This window comes from Cyrtonyx montezumae, unplaced genomic scaffold (genome assembly GCF_038088225.1).
Source record: "Cyrtonyx montezumae isolate F1298 unplaced genomic scaffold, pur_monq_1.0 scaffold_3, whole genome shotgun sequence".
Classification (NCBI taxonomy): Eukaryota; Metazoa; Chordata; class Aves; order Galliformes; family Odontophoridae; genus Cyrtonyx; species Cyrtonyx montezumae.
In genome coordinates this window covers 101,646,878-101,663,751 of record NW_027072034.1, presented here as the reverse complement: position 1 = coordinate 101,663,751, position 16,874 = coordinate 101,646,878, and the positions used below count along the sequence as shown (strand labels likewise).

At 40.5% G+C, this 16,874-nt stretch overlaps 1 protein-coding gene across 1 annotated transcript in view; it reads left to right on the top strand.

The window, feature by feature from the left end:
* Positions 1–16,874, top strand: part of ADIPOR2 (adiponectin receptor 2) — a 38,522-nt gene that overhangs the window by 16,445 nt on the left and 5,203 nt on the right. Inside the window, exons 2-5 of the mRNA XM_065742593.1 lie at positions 1,943–2,178; positions 13,387–13,506; positions 15,224–15,395; positions 16,046–16,232. Of these exons, the coding sequence (XP_065598665.1) occupies positions 2,011–2,178; positions 13,387–13,506; positions 15,224–15,395; positions 16,046–16,232 (647 nt within the window). The 5' untranslated portion in view covers positions 1,943–2,010. The remainder of the gene's footprint in view (positions 1–1,942; positions 2,179–13,386; positions 13,507–15,223; positions 15,396–16,045; positions 16,233–16,874) is intronic.

Here is a 16,874-nt window from a genome sequence, read left to right as displayed (position 1 = left end):
GAAACATTTTAGTCTACTGAGCAATTCTGGTGTAATTTCAAGAAACAATGGTTTCTATTTTTATGACACTCCAAAGTTCACCTCTGCTGCTGAATGCAAATCTCACTGGCAGGAGGTAAAATGCATCTTTTATTTTTAACCCCAATGATTGCTTGGCAGAGAGTGCTAGCTAAGTAAATCTTCAAGGCATGATTTTAGAGGTCTCTTGGCATTCTTGCATCTTCTTGTATTAGCAGAACCTTTCGCAAATGCATTGGCCAAATGTGGCTAAGCCTGTTGTGTCGGTACTGCATCTCTGTCTTTGAGCTGCTCCCACAATGTTGTAGAGATGCAGGGTGATGTAAGGACATGCTCTTAGGCAACATAGCAGGCAGTGCGCCACACGGTAGCAGTGCTATTGCTTAAAGCTGGGGGAAGGAAGAACTCGTACAACTTGCTGTTTACCAAGTAAACAGATGTAGCCATTTGAAGTGTTACCTTTCTGATGGAGGTTAGTGATCCTGTGGTGGCACGCTGTCAGAAAGGTGGGCTGCCATCTGCTCTGCTATTGTGATGTCACTGTGCCTTCCTGGTGATGAAGGCAGCGTTCCATGCTGAGCTCACGCAGCCGAGGTGTGCATAGGCTCTGCAGTCTGCTACCTGCTCATTAGCAGCTCTCTTCCCTGGAGACTACTGGGCAGCTGAGGGGAGGTAACATTACAAACCACTACAGCAAAATTAACTATAGCACATTTGACAGAGCTGGGAATTATCTTGCAGTGATCATATGTAAATGAGATTCCTTCCTTAGAGGAAGGGGGTACTTTATTGGCTTTTTGGAGGTGCTGTTTTATTGTGCTATTGCCAATATCAACCCCTCCTCTTATATTTTTAATTTGCCCTCTTACATTATGACAAAGTTTGTCTCTTATTAGGTTCTAAAATTCCAGTGTAATAATGCACGTTGGCAAGTTAAGTCTTGTTAGATGTGTTATCTTAGTGTTGCATGTTAGTCACATCTAAGTACTTAAATGCTGCAACTCAAAATGCTGTGGTCTTGTGCTTCCCAAGACAAGTAGTGCCAGATGGGTATCTCTCAGCTTACTGTAACAGTGACTACCAGGTACTGGTGTACAAGATCAATAGGTAACCAATAGTGCTCCTGGGTAAAAAGCTTGTTAACAAGGTATCATTAGGTAGTATTTGGAAATTTAATTAATCTTTGGCATCTTGAGTTAAATTTGCCCCAAATTTTCTTTGCATCATTGTTAGAGTTGAATACAGTACTTTTCTGTGTAGGCTTGTAGTTTTCTGTGGGAATTACTGATTTTTCAGTTGTTGGGATGGAATGAATGGCATCTAAAGCTGTTGAGTCTAACTTGTTTTGTAAGTTAAGGTAGCATTAATGCTAGCAGTAAGCAGTGGAAACAACATGACTGCTGTATGTACTATTACCCCGCTTTCACTGTGCCTAGAGCTTGCTGCTGCTGCTGCTGCTCCATGTGCTGGCTGCTATCTGTGCAGCTGTATCAGTGCTTAATGTTCTAGTGTCAGTGGATCCCAGGCAATTTGAAATGTCTCATAGCCACAAAACTCTCATAGCCTTAGAATGCCTGTGACAGGTACTTTAATTATGACTTGTGTCAGCAGCCCAATGTTTCTAACTTTGTAAAAATAAAAAAAAGAGCACAGTTGTGCTTCTGCAAATGTTTCTGGAATGCGTTTTCTGTCATCTCTCAAAGACATGCTTAACTTGGTGCTAGAATACAAGTGTTACTGGTCGCAAGATAAAAATTCACTGTCCAGCAGTGTTAAATTCTGTACAGATGATGATGTGGAAATTTGGGCGCGTGTAAAGGCAATCATCATAACTGCCTAGCAGCTTTTAGGCATGTTCTTCTTCCAGCCAATTCTTACACTATTCATTTTAACTTAGTTTAGTTATACAAATTCTGTCTTTCAGAGCCAAGGCATAATCAGCCAAACCACATCAAGAGGAAGCAGACTATTTGAGAAGGCTCCCAGCATCTCATGAATGAACTAACGGAACTCAATAATGCTGGTTCTCCAGAGCCAGGTCTACGGCTCAGAAAAGGACACATGTCTGACTCTGCATCAACACAGCCAGCCTTTGAAGAGGACAGCTCCGAGCAGAGGCTTCTTCTAGGGGAGCCACCTCTGTGTTCTAATCAGGAAAATGTAAGTTTTATGATTCTCTTTTAGGGTGGCTGGGATAAATGAGTTTTTATGCGAGTGCTTCATTCACTGCTTGAAATAAGTTCCAGAACTGTGAACTGAGATTCTACATCATACATTATGTCTATTAAATAACTAATGAAACCAGGAGGATACCAGAAATACTCAGCTGAATTTGTGACAGCTTCAAAGAATCACAGAATATTCCAACGTGGAAGGGACCCATAAGGATCACTGAGTCCAACTCCTGTCTCCACACGTGACCATCCAAAAATCAGACCATGTGGTTGAGAGCTTTGTTCAGGTGCTTTTTGAGCTTCAGTGAACTGGCAGTTACAAATGAATGGAGAAGATACGTTTACTCTAGCTCTGTATAATCTGAACCTTGGCTAATTGCTATCCTCTTAAATATTAGGACAGAAAAATGCTTGCAAGCATTCTTGCTGGAAGAACGGCCATCTGGTTTTGACCAGAACTCTTCAGTGCTCAATATCCTGTCTCCAGTAGTAGCTGGTAGTAGACTTGTAAGGAAGAGTACAAGGATGGGGGAACTGCATTACTCTACGAGCTTCTAGCAATTGGTGCTTTGCAGATCTCCTGAGATAGTGGCAATGGTTTTTGGTGCTTGAGCCTTTGTAGATTTCAGCAGCAACGTCCGGTAGAAAGGCATTCCACAGTTTAATTAGGTGTTGTACAAAGGTAATGTCCAAGCACTGGGCAAGGGTACCTTCTGGTCAGAGCGTGTCAGATCTGTGATTAGTGCTTCTCTCAGGGTACATACAGCTGAATATCAAGACATTTAAGTGGAAGAAGCATTCATCTTAAGCTCACTATTAAATTTATAATGTTTTTGGGTGTACCATATTGGTTTAGTTGCGATAGCTGTGCATTTTTTTTTTTTCAGACAGCAGCAAAGACATGCTGATGCTACATAACATATAGCCTTTAATGCAGAAGGGATGAGCTATTGCTGTAATTGCATTTGCCACATATTTTGGTTGTGTGCGTGCACCACAGTCGTGGCTCGGATGACGTGATAGCTTGTGTTAGGCTGTCTTAATTTTATTAGTGTGTGCACTTAATGAATTTAACTTAAAATGTCCTTGTAATGAAAGTCAGAACAAACACTGACTGAAAAGCCAAGACAGTGATTATATGGTACAATAACTTCTACAAGCTGTTCTCAGAATCACGATAAAAGCAAATAAATGCAGTCATCTTCTTTGTATTGTGTAGAAAGTCATAAAGTTTTATACCTGTGTTAGCCAATAGCTAAATTTGCTTAGGGTAGGAAGAAAATAAGTTGAATTGTACTAACAGATATTTGGAACAGGTATTATTTAACTGACTGTGTTTGGTGTCAGTTTCTCTAAGGCTGTTCTCATTCTCGTCTCTGACTTTCTGGTTGAATGATGTGAGTTACTTGAGGATGGAATAGACACGAGTAAAAGCCCAGAACTGATTATGGTTTGTAATTCATTCTGTACATTCGCTTAGCTAAATAGAAAGCTTGTGTTAGAGTGTTTTGATGAGTAAGTATTCAACCATTTTTCTTTTGAATCTTAATAACTTTAAAGTACTCTGATTTACCCCTTCCCTTTTTTTCTTCAGCCCAAAGTTTTGTTTCTATTCCGTGATATCAAAGTTTTAAAAACAAGAAATCTAAAGGTTTTTCCTCTTAATAGATTAAATGCTTTATGTTTCAGATGGAGCATCAGTACTGTGAAACATAGCAGTGTTAGCTTGCTGAATGGTCTTTGTTATGTGATGTACTGCAGTGTTCTAAGTAATCTGGAAAAGACCTATACGTCTTCCTCTGTCATGTGTAAGCCTCAGTACCACTGTTGTTTGGATGCAAACTAGGTTTACCACTAACTTTTTTGTCCTTTTATGAAACTGCATTGTTTTTCTTTTGCCTGCATGCTAATTGTTGATCCTATTAGCCTAGTTATCTCACTGGAGCTTTGTTATTTATAATGAATCTGCCTCAAGCTCTCCTCTACAAGAATCCCTTTCCTCTGCCTACTTGCATATTTGCTTCCTGCATAGGAGGAGGCTGAGCTTACCAGAGGTACTAGTTGCCTTAATCATTATTTTAGTTATGTTGCTGTAGAAATGAGGTCGGATGTGCACTGGGTGTTATTTGGAATACTTCAGCATGCTTACCTGAAGTAATAGTAGAACAGCTGTGTGCCTTTACCAGTGCTGTCATGTGCCAGTGCTACTTATAACAAGGTATGGATCACACAGAACTAGTATCCATTACACCTGAACTGTCTTCTGTCCCATAATTCTGTTATTTCCTGGAGTGCATATGCATTGATGTGTCTCAGCTGCCTGCATGATTCCAGCAGTGATCACTCCTGAAGAAATCTCTCTTACTGTTGCTTTGAGGTCATGCAGTCAGATGAGAGTGATTTCTGTAACAGAAGAAGCCTTCTCCTTGGTTGCCTCTCAGGGAGCATGTGTTTTGACTTTACGTGGAAATAAGCTTCCTTCATGGAGCTCACACACCTCTGACAAATATCATGGTACCTGCCTGTAGCTACAGGAGACCTCCCGAGGTAAAATTACCATGGTGATGTGAAGGAGGGAGACAGAAGGGCGTAATGCAATTTCCAGGTATAAAAGAAAAAGTAGAGTAATTGGAACATGAAGAAATAACTTGAGGCTTTTAACTTGAGCTCTAGAACTTACTCAGAGCCTTTGCAGTTCAAGAAGTGGCCATGTATTATCTACAAAAGTAGACCACAAAAATAGATTTTACAACAGTATGAGCATAAAAGCATGGAATTATTAATTTGTCTTTATGATGGGTACTGTTCGAGTGGAGAAGTCCCAGGAAGTCTTGCAGGCCAACCGTACGCTTTGGAGTAGTCTTTCTAGAAGTGATAAGTTTTGTCTGCCTGAACTTTTTTCTTTGCAAGTTTCATGATCTGTTTGATTCCACTTAGCTTTAGTTTCCATCTAGCATTCTCCTATTGGTATTTGGAGTCATTACTGAAAACTTGGCAGCTACTTCTGCGTTTTCTTGCTTTCTGCACTGTTACCAGTTTTGTTGTTAGAGATCATCATCTGAGCGTAAAGGAGAGGCTAGGCTTAAAAGAATCCAAGATCCCACCAAAACATGGTTGTGATTCTATGGCACATTATGTTCAAAATCTGTCATTCTGTACTTTTCTTTGACTTCTTGCATCCTCCCATTTTTCACGGCCCTTGGGAAAGAATGTTACTTCTTTGAAAGCAAACCAATTGGTGTTTCACTTTGGGTCAAAGTTCTTAGCATCTGATTTTCTCCTTCGGTTGCTGATCTAAGCACTGGAAGTGATGCATATATTACTCAGACTGCCAGTCACTGAAGCAAGTACTAGAATCTACTATCTGTCCCAACGAAATGTGTTCTTTTATGCAGCAGAGCACTCCTGAACGTACAGAGCGGAGTATCTGCAGGTGTTGCAGTTTAAGCAATCCGAAGACATGTGATCCATCTCGAGGTGGTTTCTAGGCTCTGCTGTTTGGAATAGGTCAGATGCTGATGCATCCTTCTCTGACAGTTACTAGTGTGCCTGGATGTTAACAGACTTGTAGGACTTGAATGTCTGCAGGGGAAAAAAGTATTGTTGACCTAGTCAACCATGAGTAGACAGTCTTCTGCCTAGAAGGCTGGTAACATGGGAAACTGCCATGCCTGTGCATCTGCCCCTTCTCTCAGAAAGCTTCCATATGAATTATTGAGAAAGTTGTGCTAGATTATGGCTGGGTTCAGCTGACTGAAAGGAGAGCCTTAGCACTTCGTGGGAAGGAAGCACTGGTGCTTTGCTGGGTGTGCTGCCTGTTATCTGGGTTTATGGCTGCTGCTTGCTGTGTTGGGCCTCAAAATGAGGTGACAGAGGGAATGGTTTTGTTTGTAGCTTGCTGGTACATCTGTTTTCCTGGACAAAGGTTGGACTCCACAGCTTTTGCTTTAGCTCTCATGGAGATCTAGCTGACTTGGGCAGTTGTGAGGGATGCAGCAGCCCTTCAGAGCAATATGGAGGAAAATAGTGTTGTTCTGATGAGTTAGCCTGCATCCTCTGCTAACTGCTTTAAATTGCTTGACTTCGCTCTTCTGTGAAGTTCAGCAATGTGCTTCCAGTAGATTTCTTTTCCTGAGCGCTCTTTTCCATAAACCCACTGTGATTTTTTTTTTCTTTCCTGCTGTCAGGATTGATAGTGGTAAGGGAGCAGAAAATGGCACACGAGAACCCTCTGCAGCAGATGGGTTATTTTTGCTAGCTTTTCTGGGAAGTGTACTGATAGGGATGTGTGGGCACTGTGCTTTTGGTCCACTGTACTGAGCACTGACAGAAAATCAGTAGTTGCTAGTACGCCTAGGTTTAATGAGCCCTATTCATCTGACGACATTTAATGAGGGAGCTTGTTCTAATAAGAGTGTACTTGCTGAAGCCAATGTGACTTTGTCCTACAACTGTTTGCTAAACAAGTGTTAAATGTTAGCGCTTGTTTTTAATGAGCACCAGCAAGCAGTCACCCATGACGAGCTGTGTAAAACTGTTTCCAAGTGCTATATTAAATGGAGTGTAGCTTTTATAGGAAGGTGACCTGCAAAGGAAAAATACTAAGCTGCGGGAACCCTGAAGTACTTAACATTTTGACCAATGGGCTGCAAGGGTCTTTGGCACAGAGCTAATGAAAGATGTTTTTGGATCCATGTCAGCAAAAACAGCTCTGTGCACCCTGTGTAGAGGGTTAGTTAGCTTTTTGGAAGCTCCAGTGTGTGCATGTTTACAACCCTGCTAGATTAAGAGAATGTAAACTCTAAATGACAAAATTGCTTTAAAATAACCTGATATGAACAGAAGCCAGGAGAAGTGCTCTGCCTTTCCAGTGAATGACATATAATCTAAAGGACATAAGCTGGTGAAATCCTGAAAAATGTGCAACGTGCTTCTGGGAGAAAGCGTGCAGTACCACCTATCACTGCTTTCGCCTTGCTAAATGCACACTGGTAGAAGGTCAGTTGACAGAATGGGTCCACAGGAATTGCTGAAGAAAGGGATCTGGCTAACTGAAAAGAATGTTAGAGGACTGCAGTCAGGAAAAAATAGCATTTTTATATTACATCCTTCAGCATATCTTGGCCATTATACTCTCAAGTTACTGAATCTGGCACGTTGCCCCAAGAAACATTAAATTGCTTGAATGTCATGTTAAACACTATTAATCATTCATCTGATGAGATCAAGATAAACAAGGGCAAAAGAGCTCCAAGTTTGTGTCTAGACTTTGTGACTTCAGTTTAATATAGTGGATAACGGTGGTATTGTGAACCAGGCAATGTGCATCTTCTAACTTGATTTTAGGAAGAGAACTGTATGCAAGTATTGAGTTGTATAGTGTCCTGTGACTTAACATTAATCAAAACATCTGCTTTTTCTGAATTACTTTGCCCATGGTACAATGTGACATTCATACAGAGGCAGAGGTCTATCTGGTTGTGGGTCAAGAAGGGAACAGGGGAACACCTGCTGTCAGCTGAAGGAAGCAACAAAACTGTAAAACACATTCAGACAACTGTATTTAGAAGATTCCTGTGATAATAGTTTTAAGGCACCAGTGACTTCCCTACAATGAAGTGACATCAGAAACTGAGCCTTATTTTTCATTAGTGTGGCCCTCAAGTAACTGAGCACTAAGTGTCTAAAAATAAACCCCATCACAAAAAAGTTGTGCCCCTTTAAGGGTCTAGGTGACATATTGCAATTATTAGTGGTGCTGGTTAAGAGGTGCATTTCTGTGTACAACTACATCAAATTCTGTGGATGCAACCAGTGAAAAGTACTGCACTTCTGACTGAGTGTGCAGTCTTAAGAACAGCTAGAAGTGTGGAGAATACAGCAGCCTGAGGAAGTGAGTGTTAATTACATGTGGATTACTGAAAACTAAACCAACTCCTTGTGTTCCTTTCCAGATGGAGAACAGTGCAGAAGGAGGGACTGGAAATAATCTGATGTCCTACTGATATGTATTGAATTGAAATTTGCTCATGAGTGTAATCTACAGAAAGTATTCTATTATTCTGTAGTGGTCCTTGGTAAAAATGGGAGCTGGTGCTCCCAAGCTGTTGTTGTTCTAATTTGAGCTCCTTAAATCTCTTGGTTATATGAAGCAACTCAAATTTCTAACAAAGTTTGCCTAACAAAACTGTGAGTAACTTTGCCAGGTTACCATTAGGTCAGCTAATCAATCCAAGGGTCAGAGAAATGCCAGAAGCACTTCACTGAAAAACTGAGGGGAGGAGAAGAGGATCACTTCTGATAAAATAAGCTTTTTAGGTTAAGTCTAACTTGCTTCAGTTTGCACATTCTGAGGAGCAGGTAGACTGCAAAAAAAAAACCAAACAAACAACAAAAACCTTTAGAAGCGGGAAAAATCCTTGTTTGTCACTTATGCAAGGTTGTAGTTGCATATACTGTCAGGCTTTCAGTAAGCCTTTAAACTGATGTTAAGAAACTACAGACCTCAATAACCTGTACTTTTACTACTTGCATCTGTTGACAGATACAAAGGGGACAGTATAAAAAGTGTTACCTCCCTCTTTGTGGAGGTTGAGCTGTAGTAGGCAAGAAGCGTACTGATTTTGCCAGGGCAGGTTTAGCTATGTTTCTGACTGTAGCAAGGTATTTGGCTATGTGATCTGATATATGTATTTTTTTTAATGGTGTTCAGACAACAGATTCTTGTTCATGTTAGCTTTTTTTTTATAAGTTATTTGCCTTTGCTGTAGGATGGTAAGATTTAACGTTAAGATTAAGCTTACTTCATGAGGGCAGTTGGGCTCTGAGAGGTTTCTTGCTCTTATTTGCTTGTGTTCTGAGTCTTTGCTTTGGCATTAAGCTTTTTCCATCCTTACCAAAACGGACTCTGGAACTCTTGTTTAGAAGATGATCTGTCTCTGCATGCGTGTTGCTTGGAGTTCTGGACAGAGTGATATAAAACAAATCTGATTTTCACCTCTTTGTTTTACCATCTTGTCTGTCACTGCAATCACAGAAGAATCTGGAAGACTTCCCAAAATAAAGTGCGGTTGGTTAAACCAGTGAAACCTTTTTCTTCCAACCGTTGTCACTTGTCCCTTCAGGTTTAGTTTATTCTCTGGTACGATTTAATCAACTCGGGATGCATTTACACTTCTGTTACATAATTGATGTAACGCTGGTTGCTGTGTTTGCCTGTACCCTTCATGGTTTTACAAAGGTGATGTGTTTTAAAATTGGAAAGGTTGTAGGGTGTTTCCATAGACATAAGCATCCAGACCCTTATGTATAGTGTGGAGTGTAAGTATTCAGAAGTCACGATTTCTGGTTTGCATGGAAGATTGATTTTAGGTATTGCTGCCTAAGTACAGCAGAAGAATGACAGCTGGTGAGTGCAACCGGCTTGAATGTTACAGCTGTTTGAGGAGGGTTTTTATTTTCAAACTCATGTATTTCCAAATGCTTTAAAGACTTCATGGAGTTGTGTGTTCAAAATTTGGGAATGCTCTTACAAGAAAGAAGTTGAGTAAGTTAGGCAATGCAAAATAAATAAAAGCATCTGAAATATTAGCCAAATAGAAATCATCTTGGCCACTAATTTGGAAGGAACAAAGGCAAAAATGGTCCTGGGAGTACTTGGTTCAGGAGATACCATATTGCATTAAAAACAGTTTCATTCAGGGCTCTTGTTTTTTGCAAGGTGGTGGTGAGCAAGTGGGATTGTTTGCCCATTGCTTTCTCCAGTTTTAAAATGTGATTCTGTAGCAGAGTTTGGAAATAGTTGAAAATAGGTCCTAAAGCATATGCTTGCTTATGTTGAAGTATTTTTGATTTGGTCAGCCAAAGAAGAGAGAATCTTGGAATCCTAAGACACACAGGAACTTGTCAAATTGGATGTTTTACGATGTTCCTTCTGAACAGAAAGGTGGTGTTTTTTGTTCAGTCATTATCTGAAGAACTGAAGGTCACTAGTCTCCTACAGATTTCCAAATGAAAATTGGCATTGGTGTTGTACTCCAGATATACATATTACTAGCTTCCAAAAAGCACAGTTTACTGTTCTTTCTAATAGGACATGGGGGGGAAGGAGTTGAGAGAGGACAGATGTTCCAGAACAGACCTTGTTTTTCCTCCTTACAGAAAAAGGGACTAAGAAGCTGAGCTTTAGTATTTTTCCTTGAATGCTAATTTTGCAGCTTAATGGCAGGAAGGAGATAGTAAAATCAATTCAATTTTCTGGCAGTAATCTGGACTGTGTGTGTATGTGTGTATATATATATATATATATGATATGAATTCCTTTTTATCACTAAAATGCTCACTAATGATTTGTTTGTAGGCACATTGCCAAAATGTGAAGATTTTGAACTGGTTCATAAATAACTGTGCTCCTCAAGCTTTACAGTCTGTTCAAATTAAGCCTTCCCATCATTCTAGAAATGGGAGTATGTGGAGAGGGGGAAATGAATGTTTTTTGGCTTTGAGTCACTGGACAGACTGCAATGAATACAGGCTTTGATTCACTAAGAGAAGGGATCTTTTTCCTTCAGTCCACCCGGTTTTGTAAACCTATGATTACTAACTTGATCACCCCATTCCAGCTGGTCCTTATGTACTGCTAGGGGAGAGAATTGTAGGGTAGGTTAAAGGTGTAGCAGTACTTCTTACGTACTGGCCTTGCTTTTCTGTAAGGCACATTCCTGGAACACGAGGATTTCTTTGGTTTCATAGAATCATAGAATGGTTTGGGATGGAAGGGACCGTTTAAGATCTCCTAGTTCCAGCCCTGCTGCTGTAAGCAGGGATACCTGCCTCTAGACCAGGTTGCTCAAAGCCTCATCCAGCATGGCCTTGGATGCTTCCAGGGAGGGAGCATCCACAACCTCGCTGGGCAAGCTGTTCCAGTGTCTCACCACCCTCACAGTAAAGAATTTCTTCCTAGTATCTAGTCTTAATCTATACTCTTCCAGTTTAAAGTCATTTCCCTTGTCCTGTCGCTACCTGCCCTTGTAAAAAGTCCCTCCCCAGCTTTTCTGCAGCCTCCCTTCAGGTACTGGAAGGCCGCTATAAGGACTTCTTGGGGCCTTCCCTTCTCTAGTCTGAAGAAACCTAAGTTTTCTAAGATTGTGCAGGGGTTCATAATGAGCATCTCTTCTAGACCTTGAGGGAATTATAATATTGAAAACTGAGAAGCCTAACAGGAGAGAGCCATTAGTGGAGAAGGTCAGTAAACTGACAATGTGGGAAGTACGTCTGTGAATTTTGTTGAGTCAGAATGAAACAAATATTTTATTACTGCACTTCCTAGACCAACAGGACTCATACCTATTTTAGAATAATTTTAAACCTATTTACACTTGCATTGCCTGAAGCCTTTCTCATTGGAATTAATGGGCTATTCTAGGCTGTGAGAGTATATCTAATACTGCTCTGAGATTTGTCTATAGGCAATCAGTATTTATATAAAACATTCAGTGTAAAATAAGCAGTTGCTGTCCAGGTTTGTTCAGGGGTGCTATTGAGTGGAATGATAAATGAAGGTGAATAGACAGTACAAGTGATGTGGAATATGCGAGAAGAACATTTTAGTCAGTTGAATTGTTCTTGTGTGGATAAATGTGAGGTCGTACATAATGTACAAAGTATGTATAGTGTGTATTGGATAGCAAGGAACTGTACTATGGATGAATGAAATTGGGTCAAGAATGATATGGTAGGGGGACCTCTGAAGAGAGACAACTTCCAGTGGCAACTGCATGCTTTGGGTGAGTGAGCAAGCACTAGTGTTGTTCCTCCCTTGGAGGCAGGAGGAAATACGATTGGAGAATCTGGGTGTGTTTTTGTAGGTTTGAAGAAAGTTGCTTCCATTTACTAAAAAATGAAATGTTTAAGCGGCTTGTTCAGTTTACTTGTCGATGGAAATAATTAAGAAAGTCTCACTCAGACCAGAGTTGTGATGTGTGACCTGCACAGCAAAATCTTCCCTCTTCACTTAGGCTGCTGAATTGAGTATTGCTGGTACTAATTCATGAATAAGTTACAGAAAGCTATGTGCTAGATTCCCAGCATTAGTGATGACTAAAAACGTTGACGTGGGAATAGGAAGGAGACTGTGTTGCAGCTTGTGATCTTGAGGAAGCCAGTCATCATCCCGGCTTTCTTGGGCTTTTCTTGACCTGGTCATGAGATGTGGCAGCTTCCTACATAGAGCTTGAAGGGTACAAAAGGCTCGTTCTCTCCTCTTTAGCTTTGACAAACTTGTTTATCTTAGAATCTGGAATATTGAATGGGGGCTCTTATGGACTGTGAGCTTTGTAGTGAGTAAACAAACATGTAGAGCTCTTTCCATCTCTCCCTCTGCCCCCCCCTTTTTTTTCCCCTCTCAAAATGGAAACTATAGTGCACTGTGACACAGATGATATGACAAGTCAGCATAGGGTAGAAAACTACCAAACCTAGTTGTTTCTTCCCATGTAGATATTAGTGTCAAGTATCAACGCAACACCCAGGTTCAGGTTTGGTTTGTTTTCACAGATGTTTTGTCTAATGTTGGAAATGTGGATGTTGAATATTTCTCTTTTTAATTTTGCTTGAAACTTCGATGGCATTTACTGCTTTTATTTGATAATATGGTTTTGTCCAACTAAAATTTGTTGCATAGTAATTTCTGGAATACCTTGAACATTGGTCCTTTAGTTTGAATCTGAAAATCTGTTCTGTTTAAAAGTTGACATTTGTAACAAGGTAAATGGATTTCTTTCCTTGTATTGCTTTTATTATATTGAAGTGCTAGATATGTTATAGTGGCGTTAAGGCATACATGGTGGCATTGAATCATAAAACAGGTAGTAATTCTTCCCTAGAGGAGAGTAGGCAGCAAGCCTGAGGCTCTGTATCTGGACTTTAATGAAGCATAACTTAAAGAGGAGCACTGCTTTCTTCCAAACCTGGTGAAAGCATGTGCAAAATGAATCAAGCATGTGAGTCGTTCTCGAATATCTGAGAATGTAGTAATTTTTTGGCTGGTTGTTTTGATTTCTTTCCTCAGTACAGTACGAGGATGGAAGACTGGTTATTTGCCAACACCTCAAATAATTGGAGTTTTGTGTGGAAAACAACAACTCCTTTCTCTGTTCATCTTCTTACTAAATTTTTTTTTCTTTCTCCAACCCAGAGTTCAGAAGATAATAACCACAATGATGAGTCACCTCAAGAAGACGAAAGGTTTATGGGTATGTCACCTCTTCTACAAGCCCATCATGCCATGGAGAGAATGGAAGTATTTGTGTGTAAGGTAAGAGCACGTGGAAACTGCCAAAGTAATTTCCTTCTTCAGGAAGTTCCATTGGACAGCAGACTGTACCTGTAGGAAGAAGAAGAGTAGGTGCATACCATTCCTGAATGGGCATCTCTTGTTATAACTGCTAACCTTACAGCTTCTTGGGATCTCAGCCTGTCATAAATTAAAAAGTAATAATTGCATGTGGCAGTAGGGATTATAAAAACCTCAAAAGCTGATCAGGCAACTTGAGAAGGCTTTCTTGAGAAACACCTGTGTGTACAAAGCAGAATAAAAGCCTTTTGCTTCCAGTGTTTCTCCTTTTAAGGCACTTTTATTTACAAGGTTGTTTTTATTTTTCCAGGCTTTTTCAGATTCACAGAAATTTGGTTGGGAAAACAGTTGGGAAAACAGGGCTGGAATTCATTTCCTTTCCTGACACCCTTTGCATCTGTTGTAGAACAAGCTTTGTCCCTGACTCAAATAGAAAACAGGGATGTATTAAAACTTGATTTAACTAAATCCATTGTAGATTTTGTAATTGCTGACCTTGGCTCGATTTTTGTTCTTTTTAAAGCCACAGGGTGTGGGCAGTATCAGCATCATTTCTTAGATGCTTTGTAAGGTGACTTCTGTGAAGTTTTGTTCCTACCTTGACTGAAATCTTTATTTCATTAACAAAAGCAGTTCATTTGTCCTGTTAAAGACCAGATACTTAAATATATTTAACTGGGATTGTGTTTTTCTGATTCATTTGTTTCTCCTTTTATGGAGGAGCAAGGAAAATGAATTTTAAAAACTCTCCATGTTGAAACTGAAATAAGAATGTAGCTTTTTAAACTTAGTGTTGCAGGATTCTCCAGTTTCGCTCCCGTATTACTAAGCAGACATCAAATCCAACCAACATTGCAGAAACAACCCCGGTACATAAAGCGCTTCCTTGATACCCCTCTGCTTGGCAGTGCTGCTTCTGAAGCTAAACTGAAGACAACCTGTACCTTACCACACTGAAGCAGTGCTAAGAACAGCTATATGTATTTTTCTTTTCCTTTGGGAACCTGCTACAAGGGTAGCTTCTTTGGAGAAGAAATCTGATGGAATTGACAAGGTCACAGATCTGTTGGCCTGACAAACCTGTCACTATTCTGGGAGTGTGGGAGATCATTTTCCAGTCTGGACAGGGGGTTGAACGCTTCTTACTGGACTGTTGCCACTTCATGTTTTCTTGTGTATTGTAGTGCTGATGAGCAGCCTTTTTTACTAGACTGCCCCCAAATGCTAGCAGATGTTATAGGCAGGTTGTCCTGTGGTTGGCAGAAAGGGTTTTTATTTGTTTATTTGTTGGAGAGAACAAGTTGCCTTTAGTTAAATGGGGAAGACGATCCATGGAAATCTGCCCCATAGCCAAATATGGAAATAAATTGAACGCTCTCCCTTCATTAGCAGTAAAACAAACCAAATGTCCAGTATCTTTCTTGTGTAACGAAATATTGTAGTATTCGTTTCTCTTGTAAGGCAGCTAACCTTCAGAACGATGATGTTTTGAACAGGGACTTAAGCATTATATTTCACGAGTATGTGTCTTTTCCCCAGAGGCATCCCATCAAACTTTTTTCTGTTTATTCTACTCGAACACACTCTTAACGCTTTCACTAATAAGGGTTTTCTAACTTTTGCCTTACCTTACTGGAGCTAAGTTTCCTGTACTTAATCAAAACCTTCTAACCTCTAGGTATGGGAAGGCCGTTGGAGAGTCATTCCCCATGACGTTCTACCTGACTGGCTAAAGGACAATGACTACCTGTTGCACGGACACAGACCACCCATGCCTTCCTTCCGGGCTTGTTTCAAGAGTATCTTCAGAATACACACAGAGACTGGTAACATCTGGACACATCTTCTAGGTATGTTCAGTTTGCTGTAATGCTGGTTGGTTTTCTTGCTTTCTTTACCTGAGATCCAGGTAGAAGCTGGCTTGGAGCGGTCAGCATTATCATTCCAATAGTGACCTGATGAGGAGAAGGGACACCAAGCTCATTTATTTTCTCCCATTGAGGTTGGATTGGGGTTTCCTTAATTATGGCACTCAACTCAACTGCATGAATTAACAATTTCCTGATCCTTAGTAAATTACTGGTAAATATTCATCATTCCCAAGCGTGTAAATATTAATAATTTTTTCTTTTTTTTGCCTTGGGAACATTAAGTTGCAGATTGTATGAGTAGTTTTCAGCTTGCAGGCTCTTTGAACTACACTCTCTTCGTTTTATATTCTGTGCACACTTTTTATTGTTGAGGATGTGCAACTAGTTGTCGCTAGGATTCTTGCAAAACGAATAAAAATAGCCTATGCAAGTCTGAATTGCTCCAGTCTGAAACAAAAACCTGGTTGAAACACGTAACTGAAACATGGAGGAATTTTGTTCTGCATGTGTGCTACTATTTACCATGCAATTCCTCTGCTCAGTACACCTGTGCGTTAAGGCTGTGCTTTTTGAGAGAAAAACTTTCAATTTGCACAGAATTGATGCCTTTCTGCCTTATGGTTTGTCAGGATGTGTGTTCTTCCTGTGTCTGGGAATCTTCTACATGTTCCGGCCAAACATGTCCTTTGTAGCACCCGTGCAGGAGAAAGTGGTTGTTGGATTGTTCTTCTTGGGAGCTGTACTCTGCCTCTCCTTCTCATGGCTCTTCCACACAGTTTATTGCCACTCGGAAGGTGTTTCCCGGCTCTTCTCCAAGTAAGTGCCTAGAGGGCAGGGTAAGGCAAATGGGAAACAGTTGGGAAAACAGGGCTGGAATTCATGCCTGGCGCCCCAGTGTAGGAGTGGTTCACTGCATGAGCGCTGTGTGTATTTTGGAACAGAACTGAGCAGAGTTGGATTCACTGCAGCTTCTTCTAACCGTTGTTTGTTTCAGCATGGGCTTCTGCATTGTTTTTGTCCTAGCTGCTTCCTTGTGTTGTTCAGCAGGTGTGTGCATGCATTGTGCTACTGCAAGTAATATGTCTACAGCTTAGTTGTAGAACTTATTTTTACGTGCCACTGTTACTATTTGTCATTTCATTAGTCTGGGTTACTGAATCTTAACTCTTATGTAAGACAGCTCTGTGTATCAAGTTTGGTTTTGCTATGCATTCTTTTGGCTAGCTACTAAGCATCTCATATTTCTTAAGATTACTCAGCCTGGGATTATGTGTTCTGCAAAACCATGTTCAGAGTAGCTCAGCAATTAAAGCCCCCTACCAAAGAATTAACTCCATCTTCTCTGGTGGGGGTGTTTTGTCAGGGTGTGGTAAAAAGCAGTGGCTGTGGGAATTCCTTTTTTCATCAGTGTCTAGAAAAGCAGCTTGGCTGAAAAATTACCACGCTATTCCCCAGTGA